The 22,854-nt window shown below is 45.4% G+C and overlaps 1 protein-coding gene across 11 annotated transcripts in view; it reads right to left on the reverse strand.

Annotated features, from left to right (window-relative positions):
- EPB41L2 (erythrocyte membrane protein band 4.1 like 2) overlaps positions 1–22,854 on the reverse strand; it is a 205,546-nt gene that overhangs the window by 103,394 nt on the left and 79,298 nt on the right. For all 11 annotated transcript variants that reach the window (XM_055312067.1, XM_055312066.1, XM_055312065.1 and 8 more), the window contains exons 2-3: positions 11,457–11,923; positions 10,160–10,366 (exon numbers count right to left, since the gene is read on the reverse strand). In XM_055312067.1, coding sequence (XP_055168042.1) covers positions 10,160–10,366; positions 11,457–11,909 — 660 coding nt within the window. In that variant the 5' untranslated portion in view covers positions 11,910–11,923. The remainder of the gene's footprint in view (positions 1–10,159; positions 10,367–11,456; positions 11,924–22,854) is intronic.

Below are 22,854 nucleotides of genomic sequence, written 5' to 3' on the forward strand. Positions count from 1 at the left end.
CAGCCCCAGATTTTTTTTAAAGTATCATCTTTTAAATGTTGCTAAGTACCATTTTCCATTAGGATTTATTTCAAAAACCAGAAGCAGTAACTTCCATAGGCCAGCACATTCTCTGCAAACTATTTGCTTAGGATGAATCTTGACATTTGATTCATACAGGCTTTCTGTGGCAAAGAATAGCTTAGCAGAGCATTCTTACTGGCTTCGCTTTAAATTGCTGCTGACAGAAATACGAAAAGAGATCGATACAACCAACGGATCGTAAGCGTTGGGTTAATTCTCCTCTCTACGTAAACGACTAGGGGATGCACAAAATCAGACTCAACCCTAAACAGGTTAAAACACCATATTCCACAAATGAAACACGGTTTTGAGATGCGGTTAGTAAAATAGAGCTTTTGTCTGCAGGGGCCTCTGCAGAATAGAAGAGTTCAGCAAAAACGTTGGCGGTAATACTCTTATCTTTTCTACCAGCGTCCTTGTCCAACTCCATTGCGGAACATAATGAACCAAATCATAAAAACAGCGACCCGACAAAGGCTTTATCAACACCTGAGCCATTCAGCCACCCTGCATGAAGAGATTGAGGTTTTAGTCATCTGGGGCTTTCTATGCACATTGGCGGAAACAGACTGCATTTCTTCATTTGATGAATCCTGCCAAGGAGCTGTGAGCTGCACGCTGGGGCATGGGGGGGGGGGCAGGGGGAGCGAGAGAGAACCCCAAGCGGCCTCCCGCCCAGCCCGGAGCTCCCCGCACGGCCTGCTCGCAGGACCTCGGCATCACGACCGGAGCCAAAATCGAGGCGGACACTGATGACTGGGCCACCCAGGGGCCCCAAGGAGCTACAAAGCTTCAATGCCCAGACGTTGTAGTGACTGCGGAGAATGTACCAGAACGGATTTTAAAGTGCAAACCTGATCCTGAAAATGACCTTCCCCGCCACTTCTCATCTTCCTCAACCTTCCAATCATGTTCGTGCCAAACCAAAAAAAAAGTAATTCGAAGGCCCGGTGCCTGTTCACTACCCTCAGGTTAGAGTGGACACTTACTCTGCGGTATTCAGCGGGAAATGGCCAATCACTGTGCCCGCAGCTGTGTGGATGGGCCAGGAAGTGACGGTGCTTGCCTTCAAAGTTACGTCAGGATGGTTCCTCACTGGGGGGGGGGGGGGGGGGCGTTATCTTCAAGTGTCACATTTAATGCAAAATCCCAGATTAGGACACCAAAGTGAGGCAGACAGAAAGGATAAAGCATGTGGGAGCATTCCTGACGGCCTTGAAACGAAAACCAGATCCTTCCTTAGTGTGCCCAAGGGGAGCGTGGCGGGAGACCAGGGACCAGGTATGAATCAGTCCCTCCAAGCCCAGTCTACACTAGCAGCAAGCCACCTCCCGCAGCCGCGCCCATACGAGCAAGACACTCAGGCTGGGAAGCCAACGGCCCCCTCCAGGCCGCGCTCCAGGGCCAGGGCCACATCGCACCTGCTTCTGTGTGGCTCTCTCCCAACGATCTCACAGCCTTCTGTAGGAATTTGTTTTCATTCATTTAAGCCCCTGAAGTGTTTCTACGAGAACTTAGCCTGCTGTTCCTAAGTATGTAGAGAGCAGGGCAGTGGTCGGCAGAAGCAGCAATGGGGGGTGGTATAAGGGGGGGTACACATATTTATACACGCACCCAAATCTTCTGATCGGAAGGTGGAAAGAAGAATTAGGAACAGAAATAAGCAAGTGCAATCATTTGGCTTAGACAGGAAGGACGGAGATTTCATACATATCCAAGAAAGTAGAAAAGAATAAACCAACAAGCATTTTCTACAAGTAGGGTACAGAGTCCTGGGCTAATGCCCCACGGGGAGAGAGAAGAAAGTTCCTTTCCTCAAGGACTTAACAATCCAGGTGAGGAAACAATAGGAAAAAAAAAAAACAATACGAGAAAGAGATTACCAGGTTTTCAACACAATACACGTGACTCCTCCAGGAGCCAGAGTGTGACTAACTGCCCGATCAATGGTGCGAACAAGTTCAGAGTAAGGAAAGGCTGGACACTAAATGACAGGGAGGACTCGTGTGGCTGCACAGGAAATCAAAATGCAGGGACCGTCTGACTGGAGACTTGAAGAAAAGGTCCTCGAGGATGTGCCTGATTAGACCTCATAGGCTGGCAGGGGGAATCCGACGATCCCCCGGTGACAGGGATCACAAGCTCATCTGCGGCCATTCCTGAGGGAGCCCTGAACTCCCAGCTCGGGGGGACCTGAGGGGTAGGCCCCGCTCTGCCCTGTGCCCCCCCCACTGCTGTTCCTCAAGCCCCTCACCTGCCACAGCAGCTTCCCCCCCACTTAGTAAATACAGGTGAGTGAACAGAATGACCAACTTAAGTTTTTTAAGCTAAAAGGACTGTTGGACAGACAGCGGAGACATTCCACCTGGACCTATACTGTTAGGATTTTCTATTGCCCATAATATACGCTGATTAAAATTGTTCCAAGCTCCTAATCCATATCTGGTTTTGGTGTTTTTTAAGATGTTATTTATTTATTCATGAGACACAGGGCTGGGGCAGAGACACAGGCAGAGGGAGAAGCAGGCTCCTTGCAGGGAGCCTGACGCGGGACTCGATCCCAGGACCCCGGGGTCCCGCCCTGGGCCTAAGGCAGACGCTCCACTGCTGAGCCACCTGGGTGTCCCGCGAACCCACACTTGTTTAAATCTAACACCATTCCGTGGGTGTAGAGAGTGCCACCACTTGTAGACCCTCCACAAGTACCAAGATAGTTAGAACTCTTTAACCAACAATCCTAGTAAGGGTCAGGGCCGGAGAGCTGGAGGAACCACTGTGGAGAGTGAATGCGGAACAAGCCATCACGTAAATGAATAAAACACACTCAAAAGCAATGATATAAAGTTGGGCTCCTGAGACCGTAGCCTGCACAAGCGAAGGCGACCTTGCCACACTCTGCTTTCTGATAAACACTTTTATCATCAGAGCACTGACGGAGGAGCCCACATTCTGATCGCCTTATTCATGGCACTAAGGGGAAAACGGTACTGGCATTCCTGCGTGGGCGGGAACAATGCGCTCGATTCTCAGACTAAAACCAACACGTGGGAACAGCTCTCGGATGCCAGAGGAATACACATTCGCTTTTGCTCCCAAAGTCTTGCGGGAACTTTCACATTTATTTTCAGACTTAAAAAATAGACAGACTTATCAGCTGTAGTAAAACCAGCTCAATCATAGAAACAGAGGAAGCAAGTATTTTCATTCTCACTTTGCAATCTGAGAATAGAAAAGAGGAAGTGACTGGCCAAAGACATCCAGGGAGCCAAAAGAAACGGAAACTTAGGTCCCCTGACTTTATATCCACAGCTTCAACTAAATCTTAGTCTATTTTTTCCTGAGAGGAAAGAGCCCCGCTGTTTTAACACACTGACTGTAGAAATGATCAGCGGCCGCATCACCAGAATCCTACAGCTGAGTCTCTGGAACACGCATGCAGAGCCCAGGAGACTCCCTAAAATTCCTTCTGTTCAAATTCTGGTGCTAAACGAGCTTGTACATACCATTAAATATCCCAGTAAGATAAAAACAGATGTATCAAAAACTAGGAATTATAGTTTCTTCGGTAAAAAAATATAATCTTCAAAGTTCTCAAAAAAATATTTGAGATCTCCTTTCATTACCAATAGAGGACGAATTAGCATAAAATGTAAATTTTACTTTTAACTAAATACAATGAAAAAATACTTCACATAAAGATTTGGAACAAATGCACACACACTAGGCCTTGGGTCAAAATCAACGCATGGCTTAGCAATAAGCCTATTGTTACCTAAGCCAAAAATAACACTCATTACACTCAAGCCACTTCCATACTGTTTTTTCACTTAACCATAACCATTCTCTTAAAATGCCCTCTTATCCAATACTTATGCTCCCAAACACTGTGTTTGAGGCATTTTTGCCAACTTATTAACAACACATACTCTTACCTCAAAAGAATGCAGACTCTAAAGATAACAATTAGTGTTTGAAAACAGAGCTGCCTCAGTTCCCTGAGCAATCGTATCCACTTAATCCCTAAGGTTCAAGAAAGAATAGTCTCAGATGGTCCAGAGGAGAAAAAAATGTGGAAAGGAGAAGCCTAAAGTGAACGGAACAAGGGCTATAGGGATACAGATGGACGTATGGAGATCCAGCTACCTATTTTAAGAAAGTCGCTGGAGATACAGATGATGCTAGGACAAATAATAATCTCCCCAAGAACTACCTTCAGGAAAAGCTATTTAGTTAATACACTCCCATTTGCATGATATGGCTTAAAAGGGGTGCCTTTGTAGCCCAAAGGTTCTGACAGGTTAACAAAAACAGGAAACTGCCTCTAATCACACTGACAAGATCATCTCTCTAAAGACCATTAATGTGGATCTTAAATGTAGTGAATAAACAAGTTCCCCCTTAAATTACTGCAGCACGCAGCTACTTACTGGGTTCTAAAATCTAAACGGTATTCTTCACCGGTCTGGATCCTCCATCCTGATGACTTTGCAACCTCCTTGGTTTCTCCCCCAGAAAATTCTGCTCTACAGACCAGTTTTAATCCTCTCATCCTGGCATTTGAACGCCCTCTAGAACCTCATCTGACTCTATAAGGTCTAAGTTAGGTCATTCCAACTCCTTGAGACTCCTCGACAGACCATGCTTCCCTCCCCTGTTGAAGGTGCCCTAAAAGTGAAGACAATCAGGCCCTCTTCAGTGGGGATGCTATAGCCTATAGGTCTAGTTGAAAATTAGACACGTGTACATATAAAAAGAAAAGAAACCATAACGACAGGCATCTAAAAAGTCACAGTAGGGATCCCTGGGTGGCGCAGCGGTTTGGCACCTGCCTTTGGTCCGGGGCGCGATCCTGGAGACCTGGGATCGGATCCCACGTCGGGCTCCCGGTGCATGGAGCCTGCTTCTCCCTCTGTCTGTGTCTCTGCCGCCCCCCCCCCTCTGTGACTATCATAAATAAATTTTAAAAAAATGACTGAGTGTTAAACATGTTAAAATTATATCAAAAAAAAAAAGTAAAATAAAAAGTCACGTTAGGGGATCCCTGGGTGGCGCAGCGGTTTGGCGCCTGCCTTTGGCCAAGGGCGCGATCCTGGAGACCCAGAATTGAATCCCACATCGGGCTCCCGGTGCATGGAGCCTGCTTCTCCCTCTGCCTATGTCTCTGCCTCTCTCTCTCTCTCTCTCTCTCTCTCTCTCTCTCTATCATAAATAAATAAAAATTAAAAAAAATTTTAAAAAAAGTCACGTTAGACATTAATCCTTAATGACTGCAGACAGATGGGAACAAATCTAATCTCCCAAACCAAATAAAGTGAAAGTATTTATTTCTCACATTGTATTCATCTTCCTTGAGTGCTTGCAAGTTCATCAACAGCTACGGTTTCCCACAGCATACTTCCCCAAGTAGTCCTTAGACACCCATTTCCGGTGTGGAGCTGCAGAACCACAGATAAGCAGCATCAGCACATCACCCAATCTGTCTGAGGTCAGCGCTGGGACGGGAAACACGAGAGCATTCACACCACGTGATGACTGTCCTCTGGGCTCTGCTGGTGAGCGGAAAACAGCAGCAGGCGTGATGCATAACAGCCCCCTCCTGATGATACTAAGCAAGCAACCAGGGAACCAAAACGGGAAGAAAAACCGGATAAAAGAGGAAATACAACCTATAACATGTGCGTTGTTAGAACAGCTACCATGACACTGAGGAGTTACAGCCTATGGTCAGACATAAAGTCGCTGCTTAGATCCTAATGAATCAGGTACATAAAATCTGCTGGGATCACATCACCAAAGCCTACTCACATTGCGTTTTGCTTTGTGCTTGAAAGAAAAAAGATTACTCAACACCTACATGCTACACACTTATTTCAAATTTATGGTCCTCAAAAGTTCATTTTCAATGATATATTAAGTAACATTTATCAACTAAATAGACAATCTGCACATTAAAAGACTCCCATGTTTTTTAAAAAAGATTTCATTTATTTAAAGGGAAAGACAGAGAGTGAGCGCAAGAGCAGGGACCCCAGTGAACACGGGGCTGGGATCACGACCTGAGCCAGAAGCAGATGCTTAACCCACTGAGCCACCCAGGCGCCCCAAGACCCCCACGCTTTTGGAACCAATTTCAGTCTCAGTGAATTTAATGTTCATTAATTGCAAACTTTGCTGTGTTTAACTCTGCACTCTTTCCCAACTCTGCTTCAAGCACCCTAACAACTTCATTCCTCATGAGCAACAAAGTCCTAGAAGAGGGAACAGTCACACAGAGAAGAATGTTATTTTGTACCATTTCAAAATGAGATCTGACCTCTAATAAATGAGTGCTAACCAGAGGAAAAGGGGGGGGGGCACAGTGATTAATATTAGATTTTATCAAGTCAACTATGTCTATCAAACTTAAATATTCCTAAAAAAATAACAATAAACTAAGAAAAATACCAGACCACCTAACATCAGATGGCAGAAAGGCCACACATCAGTGATCATTTAAATAGCTGGCCCGAACTCGCCAGTTCAGACTGAATTCTCAAACAGGATTAAAAAACACGCCTCTCCTCAAAGATACAAGGGCATAATGTCTAAAACCAAAGAAATGGAAAAAGTCCAGGCAAATCCTAACCAAAATAAAGCCAGTGCTGTAATATTAATGTCAAAATAAATCTAAAGGTACTAAATGATGGTAAAAAGGAAAAAATTTTGCACCAACCTAGCTTCTAATTTTATAAAGCATAAACTTATAGAAATATGAAATTATATCAATAATTATAGAGAATTCAACACACCTCTCATTAGTTGATAAGCTAAGCAGTTAAATGGTTAATAAACAACATGAACCACATAATTAATAAGACTAATTAAGAGGACAGATCTGAAAACCAGGCCAAACTAATAAAACAGAAGATCTGAACACATGAAAAATGCCCTCTTCCCCCAAGACATGCACACATATATTCACACATACTTTGGAAATTTAAAAATTTAGAAAAATGTCAGTGGTCAAAAACGACCCATAAGGGGATGCAAAAACAAAGAACTGAATGGCAATGAAGAGCCCTATGTTCAAAACTTGTGCTCGCAACGAGACACTTGACAGGAAAACCAGAGTCATGAAAGCATGTGTATATTTAATATTCAACTCAAGAAATTAGAAAAACAAGGTAATCCAAAGGAAAAAATAAAGAGCAAAAGGGGGGAAATTCAACAAAGTAGAAAAGAAAAAACAAACGACAAAACCAAGTTGTTTCTTCAGAAAAAAAAAATTAAAGTGGTAACTCTAGGAAGAATGATCTGCAGGGTGGGGGATGAGGAAGACAAATAACACTAGAAAAAAAATGGAATAAAAATTGAATGCAGGGCAGCCTGGGTGGCTCAGCAGTTTAGCACCTGCCTTCAGCCCAGGGCGTGATCCTGGGGTCCTGGGATCGAGTCCCGCGTCGGGATCCCTGCATGGAGCCTACTTCTCCCTCTGCCTGTGTCTGCCTCTCTCTATCGTGAATAAAATCTTTAAAAAAATTGAATGCACAAGACGACAATGCTATGAAAACCTTCATGCCAGCTGATTAAGCAAATTAGATGAAATGCAGTTTCTAGTAAAACTGTGAATTACTAAAACTCAAGGAAAAACAGAAACAAACTCTGAGTATTCGGAAAGTGAATCAATGCCTTGAAAACAACAAACAAACCCACTCTCTACTCTTTCCACCAGGACAAGACAGTTTTAAAGGGAAGTTGTATCACATCTCCCAAGAACAGGTAATCCCTGACTTACCCAAACATTTCCAGAGAATATTAAGAGGGAAGCAACTCTATGGGGCTTACGCCCTAGGCCACAGGATCTCATCAAGGGTTGAGAGAAAATTAAAGGTAATATATGCAAAAACCCTAGATTAAGAGTTACAAAATGAGTGCCAGGTCATCAGGAGTAAGTAGAGACAATGTGGAAAAAGTTCCACTTGGTGGTTAGTGGCTGTAATTCAAAGTGGCACGAGCACTTTGGAGATCACTTCGCAGCACCTGAAGTCTGAGGAAATAAAATCACAGCCTATCAAGGTCACAATTCCCTGCAGAACCGTGCAAGGCCCACAACCCACTGAAGCGCACGAAGAAACAGCGCAGAAGATGGAGAAACTGGTCATTCACAGTTAAAATACACGCAAGAGATTTACACGCTTTTGCACAGAGCAAGGGAGGAGAGATGGAACTCAGACTTCACCAAGGTCTTCAAGGTCTTAGTTCTGGAAAAAAGAAAGAAAAGAAAGAAAAGAAAGAAAAGAAAGAAAAGAAAGAAAAGAAAGAAAAGAAAGAAAAGAAAGAAAAGAAAGAAAAGAAAGAAAAGAAAGAAAGAAAGAAAGAAAGAAAGAAAGAAAGAAAGAAAGAAAGAAAAAATCTAAAAAAAAAAATCTGAAATGGCAAAATGGGAACATGGAATTAAAATGTTTATGGTGAATATATACAACCATCCATTACTTTCTAGATTTTTGTAGTTTTTACACACATGTTGATGTTTTTACGTACATTTTGGTATTTTAAAAGATAGACAACAAAAATAGATTTAAATCATAAAACACGTTGGTAAATGTTGAGGTTTGGTGACAAAGAGCTTCAGAGAGAGCTGGAACCTTCTGAGGGACCTAAGCAATCTTACATTCAACAATTTCTAGGCCTTTGTTTGGCTTGAATCATGGCTCAAGGTCATGTGACCATCAAGCTGGTTCTCACAGTTTAGATGCCCTAACGTCCAGGATAAGAGGGAGAAACAAGGGAATGTGATCAAATGTAACTGAGTCAAGGTGAGACCACCCCAGATGCAGCGTCCATCTACCTGCCGCCCCTTCCCCATCTCTCTCTGAGCATTAAGGATTCTTAATCCTCTTTTGCCGTTCCTGTTCTTAAAAATAACTGAAGTAATCAGAATAATCATGACTAAAATGAGTAAAGTAGATAAAGGCAAGGACCATGAGACATTCGTCTTAGCAACCTTGTGCTCTGGTGCACGTTTAGATATATAATAAACTACTGTTCAACTAGCCAAGCTGAATGCTTTCATTGTTGTTAAAAGTATAACTTCTATTTTTAATAAGCAAGAATGCAAGGAATTAGGAAAAATATTTAATAGACGAGAAGACCCAAAAAAAGATTTAGAAACCATATTTTATTTATTTATTTATTTATTTATTTATTTATTTATTTATTTATTTATTTATTTTTTAGAGACCATTTTTTAAATGAACAAATTAGGTCCCATGCGTAGCAAATGAAATAGGGTAGTTCTGTTCATGACATCCAGAGTCAAACTGCCATGGCTGGAATTCTGAGTCACCCACAAACTAGTCATGACGCTCCAGGCAAGTTAAACTGTCTACGCCTTCCCCCAGGAAACCAAGGGAAATACCCACAGTAAATACCTAAATACCTACCTCACGTAGAGTTGTACACGTGTGACCTGAGAGAATCCAGCCCAAGCGCTTGACAGAGTTCTTCCGTGAACAACTATTAGCCTACGTTCTTGTAAATCAAGTCACTGAGCTATGAGAAGCAACAAGCTCTTCTGACAAAATGATAAGATACTAGATGCTTTAAAAAAATTATATTGGTTTGGGTCACATCCACACTAATGAATTATACGCTTTGCAAGTCATGAGTGTTTTTTAATTAAATGAAACTAAATGAGCTCGATTTTGTCATTATCTGACTCAGGATTTAAAAAAAAAAATCCACTTAGGTAGGGTTAAGCGCTGCAATTATCCTGGCTCTTGAAATAATCAACGGAGAACCACTGCTGGTTCTCCTCCAGCAAAACCCTTGTGGACAAGGGTGATAATACTTCACGCCCGCTCAGAACACACACGGCCAGTCCACACGGCCAGTCCAAACCGGCCAAACACCTGACTACCCCCCATCCTCCCCAAGGGTCAGGAAATACTGTCTGGAATAGACATGACCGTCCTTCGGGTTTTCCTGTTTTCTAAAGCAAACTGACGACTGGCTTATAGGAAGAGAAAACCGTGCACAGTGTGCCACCCCCACGCAAGGCGGCCGGGGCTCCCACGCTCACTGGATGCCACACGGCAGCCAGCGGCGCCGCACTCACCTCCAGGTCACAGCTGTACTCGGTGCCGTCGAGGAGCATCACCTTGCACTGGACCATTTTGGTCTTCTTGGCGGCTTTCTGGGCGGCCTTCTCTGCTTTCAGCTCATTGGTCTGCACCTCCTTGCTCTCCCTCTGCGCTGCTTCCTCCAACGCATCTTCCTGCACCTCATCCACCTTCTCTTTGCCCTTACCCACCTCTTCAGCAGACTGTCAAAGGAAAAAGGCAAGCGCATAGTAGAGCTGACCAACTTGCAGAAGACCGAGCGTTCAAAGGGAAATCTGTAGTAAGAACTGGGATTGTCAGAAACCTTGTCGGCCCCGGGATCCCTGGGTGGCTCAGCGGTTAAGCATCTGCCTTTGGCCCAGGGTGTAGACCTGAAGTCCTGGGATCGGGTCCCACGTCGGGATCCCTGCATGGAGCCTGCTCCTCCCTCTGTGTCTCTGCCTCCCTCTCTCTCTCTCTCTCTCATGAATAGATAAATAAAATATTTTTTTAAAAAATGTTGGCCTGACTCCTAAAGACTTCAAAGCTTTGCTGGCAAGGATGTTCCCCGTATCTGCCTTCCCCCAATCCGCCTCCCACCTCTTCATTTGCCAATTTGGTAACTTCAGCATTGAATGAGTCAAAGAAAATACATCCTGGCCACTAAAATTTAACTATTATTTCAAATAATAAAATTTCCAATTATAATTTCATGCCATGGTAAAACCTAGGCTGAAGTAACCAAAATGTTTGCACATACAAATCTCCTTCTTCCAACTCACTGAACGCTTACATACATCGAGTCAGAGGTAGAACAATCCACACTATTTTAGAAAGGGGAGGAAGGATCTGCAGAGTATCTGTCGAACCTTAAAAGGAAGGGATGTGAATGTTTTCTGTGGCTTGCACATATAGTCCATTTTTTGGCCTTATTATTTTAGCAAGGTTTAAAAAAAAAAGTAACGAGGGACGCGGGGCGGGCTGGGGGGAGCCATTCAGTGGTGGACCGACTGCCTTCGGCTCAGGGCATGACCCCAGGGTCCTGGGATCGAGTCCCACATCGGGCTCCCTGCATGGAACCTGCTGCTCCCTCAGCCTGTGTCTCTGCCTTTCTGTGTCCCTGCCTCTCTGTGTCTCTCATGAATAAATAAAATCTTTTTTTTAAAAAAGTAAAATAAAAATGAAGTAGTAAGGAGAAGGCTGTAGCACACCACTGTGGGCCCCACGCCGCAGACACAGCAGGCGAAGCCGCTCCAGCACAGCTCCCCTGGGTCACCACACGGTTGACGCCCGCAGGTTCGGTCTCAGACACACCTGGGCCTCGGTGCTGGCTGCCGGCTTCTCGGGCTTGACCCCGGCTGTCACCTCCTGCTGTCTGCTCCCAGCGCTCTCCTGGGCTTCGGCCTGGGGCGGCCTCTCCCCTTCGGGAGGAGATTCCTCTGGACCTGCCACCTGCTCCACGACAGCCCGCGGGGGCTCCTTCGGCTCCTTGTCCCCGGCCGCCACCAACGTATAGGACTTCTGCTTCTTCAGCCAGGGCGGCAGGAAGCGGGCGAGTCCCCTGCTCTCCGATGGCTCCCCCTCCCTCTTCTGGCGGGGGCGACCTGGGCTGTCAGCTGCAGGCAGGGCCGGCGGCCCGGGCTCCTCGGGCTCCAAGGGCGGATTCTGCCGGTTCTCTGCTGCCTCCTTAGGCCTCTCCGTGGCGGCGGCGCCCACTTTCTCGGGCTCCTGCTTCACCTCAGCTGCGGGGCCTACCTCGGTGGTCATGGCTACAGCTTCCACTGGAAACGGAACAGAAATCACACACGTTACCTTACATTACCTTACAAGCGTGCTCCGTGTTAGCTGGGAAGTGAGAACGGGTGAGGACAGGCAGGAGGGGAGGTGGGAGACACACCGGGCGCAAGGGGAGACAGACCTTCATGGGCACAGGATGGCCAAGATGGAGCCGCCGCCTCCAGAATTCTCCATCAGAATCAGAGAACCAGAGGTTGCATCACAATAGAATTAACAGATTCTGTACCAGCAGAGCTTAAAACCATGAACAGCTAAGAGGGACTATTTTCATTGAGCTATGTATAATACACCCAGAAAACTTTTTTTTTTAAAGGAAAAATACTTCTCTCCCTACTTGGTACCCTGCGTTCTATTGCACAAAATGTTTACTGATAATGTTAGAAAGTCATGGAGGCGGATGTTGCTGCAATTTCACATAGATCAAAATCTACAAAAATGTGACAAAAAAAAAAACGTCAGGTATTATAAAGATGAACTTTAACTGTGGAGCGCTCACTAGTGAGAAAATCAGACGCAGGGGAAAAAGGTGTTTTTTCCCCCAATTTAAATCCCCTAACGTACCAGCATTGTTTCAGTGCAGAAGTCTTCTGAAAAAAGTACTCAAACTATAACCAAAAATCTAACCCTCCATCCCACACGACCTCAAACATGGTTTACCTTGTAGGTGTGGTTATAGGATAAGCACCTCGGGGCCCCTAAGTGGAACCAAATGAAGACATTGGGGTGGGGAAAGATGCATCTAATAATTGATCCTATCATGCAAACAAAATTGAAGTTTAATCTGTAAGTAGAGGCACCTGGTGGCTCAGTCGGGCAAGCAGCTGACTCGATCTGGGCTCAGGTCCTGGGACCGAGCCCTACAGACGGCTCTGCACTCAGCGGAGAGTCTCCTTGTGGATTCTCTCCCTCTGACCCCGGCCCCGCTCACACGCTCTCTCTAAAATAAATGAATCTTTAAAAATAAGTAAATAAATCTGAAAGTAAATGGTGTCTCAAGTTCACATAAGCAAAGAGGGACTTGTTCAAGTATAACTCCCCCAGGGATAGTGTGGGGGGAAAAAAAAAGGAACAACAGAGACAGTACACGCTCCCCTCTCTTGCCAAAGATAAAAGGCCTGGCGTCCTGGCCAGTAGCAAACTCTCCAGCTATCTTCCAAAGTGGTACAAACCTCAATAGTTCAAAAAACAAAATAATGCTTGTTCTTTTTTAAAGATTTATCAAGATATAATTCACATATAATAAAAAATCACCCATTTAAATTCTAATCATCTTAAGTCTATTCAGAAGGGTTGTACAATCACCACCACTCTCTAATTCTAGAACATTCTCATCATCCCCAAAAGGAACTTTGTAATCTATTAATAGTTACTGTCCATTAGCCCCTCCTCCCAGCTCCTGGTAATTACTTTCAATCCTCATGGATTTGCCTCTTCTAGACATTTCAAATAGATGGAATTACACAACGTGGTGTTTTCACGGAGCGCAGTGCTTTCGAGGGTGGTCCATGCTGCAGCACGCATCAGTAGTGAACCTGTTTCTTAAAATATTCTTCACCATCTTTTGCAAATCATGTATCTTGTAAGAGTCTAGTAACTGAATTATTGCAAAGAACTCCTATAACTTGTCAAAAAAAAAACAGAAAATTCTTAATGGGAAAAGAATTTTGAGTACACCTTTCTCCACGGAAAATATACAAATGGCCAATACGCCCTGGAAACGATGCTCATCGTCATCAGTCTTTAGTAAGACACAAACCCGAACCGGGTTGGGAAAGCTCAGAGCTCTCGACCTTGACAGTGAGAATGTAAAATGGTGCAGCCACTTTGGGAAAGTTTCTCAAAAAAGTTACAGTCACCCATGTGACCTAGCAACTCACCCCTAGATATGCACCCAAGAGAAATGAAATCCCAGGTTCACAGGAAAACTTGTAAATGAATGTTCCTGACAGCCTGCTTCATAATAGTCAAAAACTAGGAAGGACCCACATGCCTGCCAACCATGAACGGACGACACAGGCGAGTCCATACAACAGAACGTCACATCGTACGAGCACTGAGGTACGACATACGGGGTCACACACAGGCCCTGAAAACATTATTCTAAGTGAAAAAAATACAAAAGGCCACATGTGGTATGATTCCACTTACATGAAATTTCCAGAATAAGCAAATCCCCACAAAGTAGGTTAGTGGTTGCAAAGGACTGGAAGACGGAGAGAACAGGGAGCAACTGCTAGTAGGTACAGGGTCTCCTTTGGGGGTGATGGAATGTTCTGGAACTAGGCCGTGGTAATGGCTGTACAGCCCTGTGAACACACTGAGAATCACTCAACTGTGAGCTTTAAAGGTGTGAGATCTCAATAAGAAATAGTTTTAAAAATGTTAGTCGTGGGGCCCCTGGGTGGCTCAGTCACTTAAGCGTCGGCCTCCTGATTTCAGCTCAGGTCACAATCTCAGGGTCATGAGATCGAGCCCCACATCAGGGTCTGCACTGGGCACAGGGTCTGCTCGGCCCTCTCCCTCTGCTCCTCCCCGTGCTCACGCCCACACTCTCTCTCACAAATAAAATCTTAAAAAAAAAAAAAAACTTGTTTCTGATGTGGGAGGGTGAGGACGTTCAGCCGGCCTGCCTACACTGAACGTGCCAGGCACATGAACAAGGAAGGACTGCCTGCCTTCGAGAAGCTGACAGGGGAAAGGCGGTGGGCAGGTAAGTCAAGAGCACGGGGGGGCCCCTGAGCCGCTGGCAAGTGACGGGCCTTCTCCCAGGCAAGGGAGTCAGCGTCCGGGCGCGGCCCAGCACAGGCAGTGGCCAACAGGACAGCGTCCGCCACAGGAACCCATGCACCGCACATGCCGTGGCAGTGGAGACAGGGCTCGCGGCGGCGAGGCAGCGAGGACAGGCGCGGACAGTGGGCAAGCCAGGACGTACACGTGGCTCTGGATCATGCCGAGGAAGGCCTCGAGGGTGACAGAAACGAGGAGTCACACGGCGTCTTCCGAGGAGTAACACCATCAGGCCCGTGGTGTAGACAGCCCGGCCCGGCCGCGAGGTGCAGGATGGGGGGGAGCCTGTCCCAACTGCCCACACCACAAGGGGGGGTCACACGCTGGTGGCAGCAAGTTGAAGGGGGGGAAGTCGAGGAAGCCGGGGCCATGGGAGACCCGCCGCCGGAACAGGGAACCCAAGGAAAAGAGGCTCAGACGCAACCGGTTTTGAATTCACTTCACTGACCCATCTGTCGAGCCGACCTCCTGTCGCACGGCCTCGAGCAGACGAGGGACATGGTGGATCCGGGGCCCGCATCCTGGGTGACGGCTCAAGGCACCAAAGATCCGGATGCCACCGAGAGGGACAGCATAGTTGGAGACCAGAGGGTCCGAAGGGCCTTCCCCACGCCCAGCATCCCCGGGCCCGGCGGGGAAGGCTGAGTGCCGAGGAAGGTGCAGGAGAGTAGGAGGGGAGGAAGGAGGACCCCGAGCCTGGGCTCCCGGGCAGAGGGGCCAGGGGACCGGGCACTTACCCCGGCCCACCCGCCGGGCCTCGGCCTCCCCAGCTCCACCCACCCGGTGGCCGCAGGCTAGTCCCCACACGTCCCCACCACGTGAGGCGTGGCCCATAGAGACACATCCCTCCGTGGCCATGTCAGCCTCCAGCACCGTGTCGGGAAAACTGGGAAGTGAACCCACAGTCCCAGCAGCGTGGCCACAGAGCCTCCAGGCTGTTCTGCCATGAGAAAGGTTATCCCCAACATTCCTGAAGAGCAAACACTGCTGATCTTGCACACTATGGAACTATACTGTGTCTTCAGGTAGTTTTTTGGAGAAAATATTAGTTCGATATAAACTAATACATGAAAAATATTAAGGCATCACCTTCATCTAGGAGGACGAGACACATGATTTGTTAAGTCACTATAAAGCTGACATTAAGGGGCAGCCCAGGTGGCTCAAACGTTTAGCGCTGCCTTCAGCCCAGGGTGTGATCCTGGAGACCCAGGATCGAGTCCCGCATCGGGCTCCCAGCATGGAGCCTGCTTCTCCCTCTGCCTGTGTCTCTGCCTCTCTCTCTCTCTCTCTCTCTGTCTCTCATGAATAAATAAAATATTAAAAAAAAAAGCTGACATTAAGGAGCTTTCTTCTCCAAAGATCTGAAATGAAAGCTCGGGTAAATAGAATGAAGTTACTATTCATAAACCTAAGTTATTTTTTCCCCTCAATTTATTTAAACTAAAAAAAAGAAAAGAAAAGAAAATTCACCCTTTTCTCCCACTTCTACATCTGAGAACCACCAGCTGTCCTCTTTATCAGGTTGGTTTTAAGTTCCACACGTAAGAGATGTTAAGGTGTCTTTCTCCAACATTTCACTAAGCGTGACACTCTCCAGATCCACCCAGGCCATTACAAATGGCAAGAATTCATTCTCGTTTATGAACCAATATGTGTGTGTGTCACAAATTCCTTATCCATCCACCCATCAATGAAAACTTAGGTTGTTTCCACGCATTGGTGGCTGTAAGCAATGCTACAGTGAACATGGGATGCATATACCTCTGAGTTAGTGTGCTTTCATTTTCTTCTGATAATATCCAGAAAAGGAATTAATTTAAATTTTCTGTGGAACTTCCATTCTGTTTTCTCCAGTGGCTCTATCACTAGTAGGTATTTAAAATTTAAAGTCATGTCTCCCAATAAGACCTTTACCTCAGTTCTTGAACTGGCCCCATATTGCACAGACGGTCTTTTTCCTTCTTTTATTTTTTAAGATTTTATTTAAATTCAATTTGCCAACAGATAGCATAACACCCGGTGCTTATCTCATCATGTGCCCTCCTTAATGCTTGTCACCCAGTTTCCTTCTTTAAGGTGCCATTTTCCATGTACCACGTAAGTGAATAATATTATTTACATTAATCATGAAACAACCAAGGTTAAAAAAAAAAAAAAAAAGAACACCAGGTTGATTTTTAGTATATACTCCTTAATAATTACATTTTAAGAGTTGAGTCAATGCCCTGGTAAAAACTGAAATAAAAATGTCCCACTCTTGTTCAAGCTAATACAGATAATTGGTAACTTTCTAATTACTTTGGCTATAAGAAATAACCTGGAGACCAAGAAAGTAATGTTCATTTTTGGTCAAAATATTTTAGAAGCAATGAAATATGAAACTTAAAAAATAATAAAATGAAATAAAAATTTTAAAAAATTAAAAATAAAATAATTTAAAAAAGCAATGAAATATGAAACTAAACTTTCCACTATGTTAGAAGCATTAATATTTGCATTTTAATCATAAGAGCTGTCACTGTGTCAGACATCATTCATAATTTCTGCTCTTGAAAACATCCTACAGGGGAGGTATTATCCTCATTTTATATGTAATAAGCAAAGGGTAAAAGTTAAGGGATTTGTCCAAGGCTCCTGATGGAGGCCCACACACCCCTGTATCTCATAACTGCACTGTTTGCAATGACTGACCAACCAGGGCTCTTGGCGTAGTCCTCAAGGAAAATCCATGCCAGTTTATGAAAATGATGATAGAAGAGGATTCTATCCTATGATTTACCATAATTAGGGTTGCCCCCACCGCCCCCTGCAATAAGAAATTTATAGATGAGTAACCATCACCAAGGAAATCATATTTGAATGTTATTACTGGCTCCATAATCACAGCTGAGCTGGTGGACAGAAAGTAGAGACAAGGTGCTGACACAGAAAGAGCAGATGACCACACCATTAACAAGCCTCCACAAGGGGTCCCCGGGGGGCTCAGTGGTTGAGCCTAGGCCTTCAGCCCAGGCCGTGATCCGTGATCCAGGGATCGAGTCCCGTGTCAGGCTCCCTGCGTGGAAGCCTGCTTCTCCCTTTGCCTGTGTCTCTGCCTCTCTCTCTCTGTCTCTCATGGATAAATACATAAAATCTTAAAAAAAAAAAAAAAAAAAAAAGAGAAGCCTCACAAAGTAGTCTTCCTCAATCACTACTGTATTCACACTTTTAAGTTGAAGAACCTCAGAGCTGATCAGGATCATCCATCCAAATGCACGTTACATGATAAAAAAGCAGGAGGGAGATGGGTGGGGAATGGGCTACCAGGGTGAAGGGTATCAAGGACGGCACTTGCTGTGATGAGCGCTGGGTGTTGTACGCTGCTGCTGAATCACTCAATTCTACTCCTGAAACCAATACTGCACTGTATGCAAACTAAACTTTAAATAAAAATTAAAAGAAAAAAAAACAAGATAAACAGTAGAACTGGGGAATTGTATAAAAAATGTATTTTGTAAATACTCAAAAATAAGGGTGGGTATAATTCTACGTAAATAAGTACATTCTTAAAATAGTTTCAAGAGATCAACAAAAGCTCAAACCTAAACACTACCTTCTTTGTTGACATAACGGTTTCTTGAACAAATTACCACCATCAAGAAAACATGATTATAGCACATCCATTCACCATAATTATCATGCCTGTGACTCTCAAGAGTTTCAAATGTGGATAAGCCTTTAAAGTCCATCACCCACTAAAATGGCAACTCCTGCAGTGGAATGCAAGCCCCCCTCCCGCCCCCATGAAAGCCCCGTCAGGGCTGGGATCTTTCTTCTCTTCACTGCTCTGTTCCCAGCACCTAGACTGGCAGGTAGGGGTACCACGCAGAGTGCTGTGAAACTGCCTAGTCTGATACACTCAATTTTATCTTATCAACAAGGAAATGGAGGCTCAGAAACACAGGAGGTTTGCCCAAGATCACAAAGCTGGACTAGGGAAGCCAAACGCAGAACTGTGATTTCCCAAATGCTCATTCCACTAATTACATATTATAAATACAATTACAAACACCTAAAATCCATCACTAGTATGGTTATGTGACATATAACATACTAAGACCCTTCTGCTTATCAGCAACCAGAAAGAATACTGCTGTGCACAGCCAGCCCATTACACAAGCGTGTGGCTCTGACACAATTATCACGCTGGCATTCTCCATCTGGGTCGGCAGCGCCATTCATTACTGTAATGGCTCCATGAGAAAAAGCACGCATCACTTACCACGCGACCGAGCGGAAAACCGTCAACAGAGGGTCAGCCCTGGTTAGGTAAGGAGTGTGTTACGCAAAACCATTCTTTTTGTCTTACCTTTATTTTTATTTTTTTTTAACGATTTCATTTATCCACTCATGAGAGACACAGAGAGAGGGGCAGAGACCCAGGCAGAGGGAGAAGCAGGCTCCATGCGGGGAGCCTGATGTGGGACTCGATCCCAGGACTCTGGGATAAGGCCCTGGGCTGAAGGCGGCGCTAAACTGCTGAGCCACGGGGGTCGCCCTTTGTCTTACCTTTATTTTATTTTTTTTTTTTTGTCTTACCTTTAAAATATGAGGTCCGTTCCCAGGCACTATCTCTAGCACTAGCCCAAAACCTGCCACCCAATGGGTGCCCTCATCAGAGCCACAACAAGCGAGGCCAAGCAGACACACTACTCTAGACACTCCTGCTTCAAGCAAGGGGTTCCTGCTAATTATTGGGTCCAGACGTTTCCTTAAAACCTCGAGAGACCAGAGCCACTCTGCGAGCCCTCGCTGCTAATAAGATGCCCGTACAGGGACGAGGCAGGTGCTGCGCCAGTGGATGGCTCTCACCCTCAGCTGAGATCAGACCTCCAACAGGAGGCCTTGGATTTCTACCAACAAAGCTCGGTCCATCAGACAGTGGAGCACAGATTTGCAAATGGAAAAGTAGGATTTCTAACCTCCCAAGTGACGGTAAGGGAACCAAGAGGCTTTCCTGTGAACTTAGAGGAAGACATTTAGTTGTGCAACAAACAGACCTCTGTGACACGGGCAATGTGGGGACAGCTTCAATTCTGCCACTTTCTGGGTCTGACAAAACTGGTTTTCATCTACTGTGACTTGGCCACGGGGCATACATGGCAACTTTCTGATACCCACAATCACTTGCTTATGTCCAGCTCCTCCAACAGCTACGGCCCAAGACAAGGTCCTTAAATACCCAACCATGTTCCCTGGAAGCATCGAATGTGAGAGAAAAACAAAAACAGTAACCCCAATGTAAGAATGATTCAGCAGCCACCTAACTCTACTCAGGAAAGAGTAAGAGCTGTGCTTCTCAAATACATACGGCAAGAAAAGGAGAGGATGGGGAAAGGAGGACGACAAAAGGGAAGAAAAAGGGAAGAAGAATGTCTTAGAGAGGAAGGAGCAACAAAGCAGGCCGAGCGCATGTGATTCCTCTGTCCCTTGTAGGTTTATTTTTCTCAAGCGTTAGAAGGTCCCATATCCCATATTCAAATACGTGCAGCTACATCCCACAGAGACAATCTGTTAGTCTGAGTTCTCTATATGCTGAGGATGAACAAGGGATGTTTTTAAACGACCCAATGCTGCCCACCCCAGTTACCTTAATAACACACCCTATGACTTGTGTTTTTAAGGGATAAAGAATCTATGAGAGAGTCAGAACTCTTTCTGTAAAGATACAAGCTAGCATCTGGCTTAAATTAAACCCACATACACAAAAGATAGAACCATCGCCCTGGGCTAGCCCAAGCCTGGGCAGGGTCGGGTTACACTCAGAGCACCATTTCCTCCACCTTTCTCTCTTCACAGAACTCCAGTTTTGCTGGGCTTTTCTCTCCTCCACAGACAGGCCAGGGAGGTGGGCTCCAGGCCGGCCCACAAGGCAGCGATCTACTCATCGAAGGCCACGCTGGTTCCCCTTCCCCTGCCAAGATGACATGCACACACGCCTCCTGGGGGGCTTCTGGAAAGATCCCTCCCCGTGGAGAGCGCCCCACGCTAAAGGCCCCTGCTCTGCCTCGGAGCACCGTGCCCCTGACCCCCAGAAATGCCGTGCCCACCGTTGTATCCGGGAAGGGAGACCGGCCGAGGACCGGGGGACACAGCGGAGCCGGCACGCCGCACAAGGCCAGGCTCTAGGCTTGAGCTTCGCATTATGCGAAACAACACAGTTCCCACCAGGAACAAGGGACACAGTGGAGCTGGAGGTTCCAGTCCTGCAGCCGCTCTCAGCCTCCCCGTATTCCGAGGCAAGCACCAAAAACGGAGCTCTGGGCCACCTGGGTGGCTCAGTGGGTTAAGTACCTGACTTGATTTCAGCTCAGATCTTCGGGTCATGAGTTCGAGCCCTGTGTTGCGCTCCATGCTGGGTGTGGAGCTTACTTTAAAACAAAAACAAAGGGATCCCTGGGTGGCACAGAGGTTTGGCGCCTGCCTTTGGCCCAGGGCGTGATCCTGGAGACCCGGGATCGAATCCCACATCGGGCTTCCAGTGCATGGAGCCTGTTTCTCCCTCTGCTTGTGTCTCTGCCTCTCTCTCTCTCTATCATAAATAAATAAAAACTTTAAAAAATATAGACACATTAAAAAAATAAATAATAAAATAAAATAAAACAAAAACTAAGTGGTTAAAAATAAATAGATGAGCCTTAAGAAACTGGAAACACACAGGAACTACCTCAGGTGGGTCATGGCCCTCATACCTAAGAGCCGTGCTTGTCAAATCGTCCCATTTTCCCCTGATGCACAAATTCTTAGAGCCTACTATCAAAGTTAATATCTGAGGTAGGATAAATGATAAATTCTTCATCTTAACAACTGTAAATAAGAATGAGATCTTAGAGTTCCTCAAAGTGTAAGACTCCATTTCTTCATACACTGGGAGGGCCCCCCAATCCAATGAAAATCAGGACATAATTTTCAATACTGTTCAATTCCAGTAACACCTAAGACAAGTGCTAAGAATCTTATTTGTTAAAAGCCGAGTTCTTGCTGCTTTCATTAAGATGACGAGCATGGGATGATGTACGGAATTGCTGAATCACTATACAGCACGCCTGAAACTAATACAACACTGTACAGTAACTACACTGGAATTAAATTAAAAAAAAAAAGACATCAAGAAAGGTCTGGGCAACGTGAAGTCTTCTCTAAAGCAACTAGGGTCATCCCCAAAACAGACACCTTTTCCTAGAATGTGCAGAAGTCATTAAGGATCCCAGTACTTACTGGATTATCATTCTCATCTCCAACATGCACACAAACCTTGTCCTACCGGACCCTCCAACAGCATACACTAATCGAAGTGACAGAGACATCCCAACCCCTGCTGGCTCCTCATTAAGCAATTATGCATGGTGTGCTCAGAAATATTGACGAACTGCACTGAATTCCTTCTCTTAGATGGGGCCCCAATTTTTTTTTTTTAAACAGCCAGAGCTAGATCTCCATTCTTTCTGTGCGAAGCTATCTAATCTTTGTATAAAATAACACAATGGTTTGGACATCAAGTCTGGGAACTTAAAAAGACCAGGATTAGAATTCCAGCTGTGTCTCCTACTAGCCATGTAATAACCATGGAGGCTATCCAGTCTTGCTGAAGTTCATTTTCCTCATAAGCAAAACAGGGATAGAATACACACTCACTGGGGCGCTTGAAGGATTAAATTAGATGCTATACATAACGTGCCTAGCACAGAGTAAACTAATAAATGGTGGGCCGCTGTCATCAAATAGAGGTTCTGGGGAAAAAAGGGACTCTGCCCCTTTGTTCACTAAAAATAAAATAGTAACAGAACAGAAATGATAGTGATGATATCACCTATTTGCTGAGCATTGTTCTAGAGACTCTGCATGTGGCGACTGCTTTAATCTTCACGACTCTTTGAAGTAGGAACTAAGAATATTCCCGTGTGATAGATGAAGGAGGAAAGACAAGATAAAGGATTTACACAAAGCTACATAAACACATGGAAGAGCAGGGATTCAGCCCAAAGGTCCGGGTCCAGGCCTTCCGCAACACTGCCCTCAGTCCCAAACAACGTCGCTATCACGTGACTGACGCCTAGCACGGTGCCTGACGCTTCATGATCTGTAG

This window comes from Nyctereutes procyonoides, unplaced genomic scaffold (genome assembly GCF_905146905.1).
Source record: "Nyctereutes procyonoides isolate TBG_1078 unplaced genomic scaffold, NYPRO_anot_genome, whole genome shotgun sequence".
Taxonomy (NCBI): domain Eukaryota; kingdom Metazoa; phylum Chordata; class Mammalia; order Carnivora; family Canidae; genus Nyctereutes; species Nyctereutes procyonoides.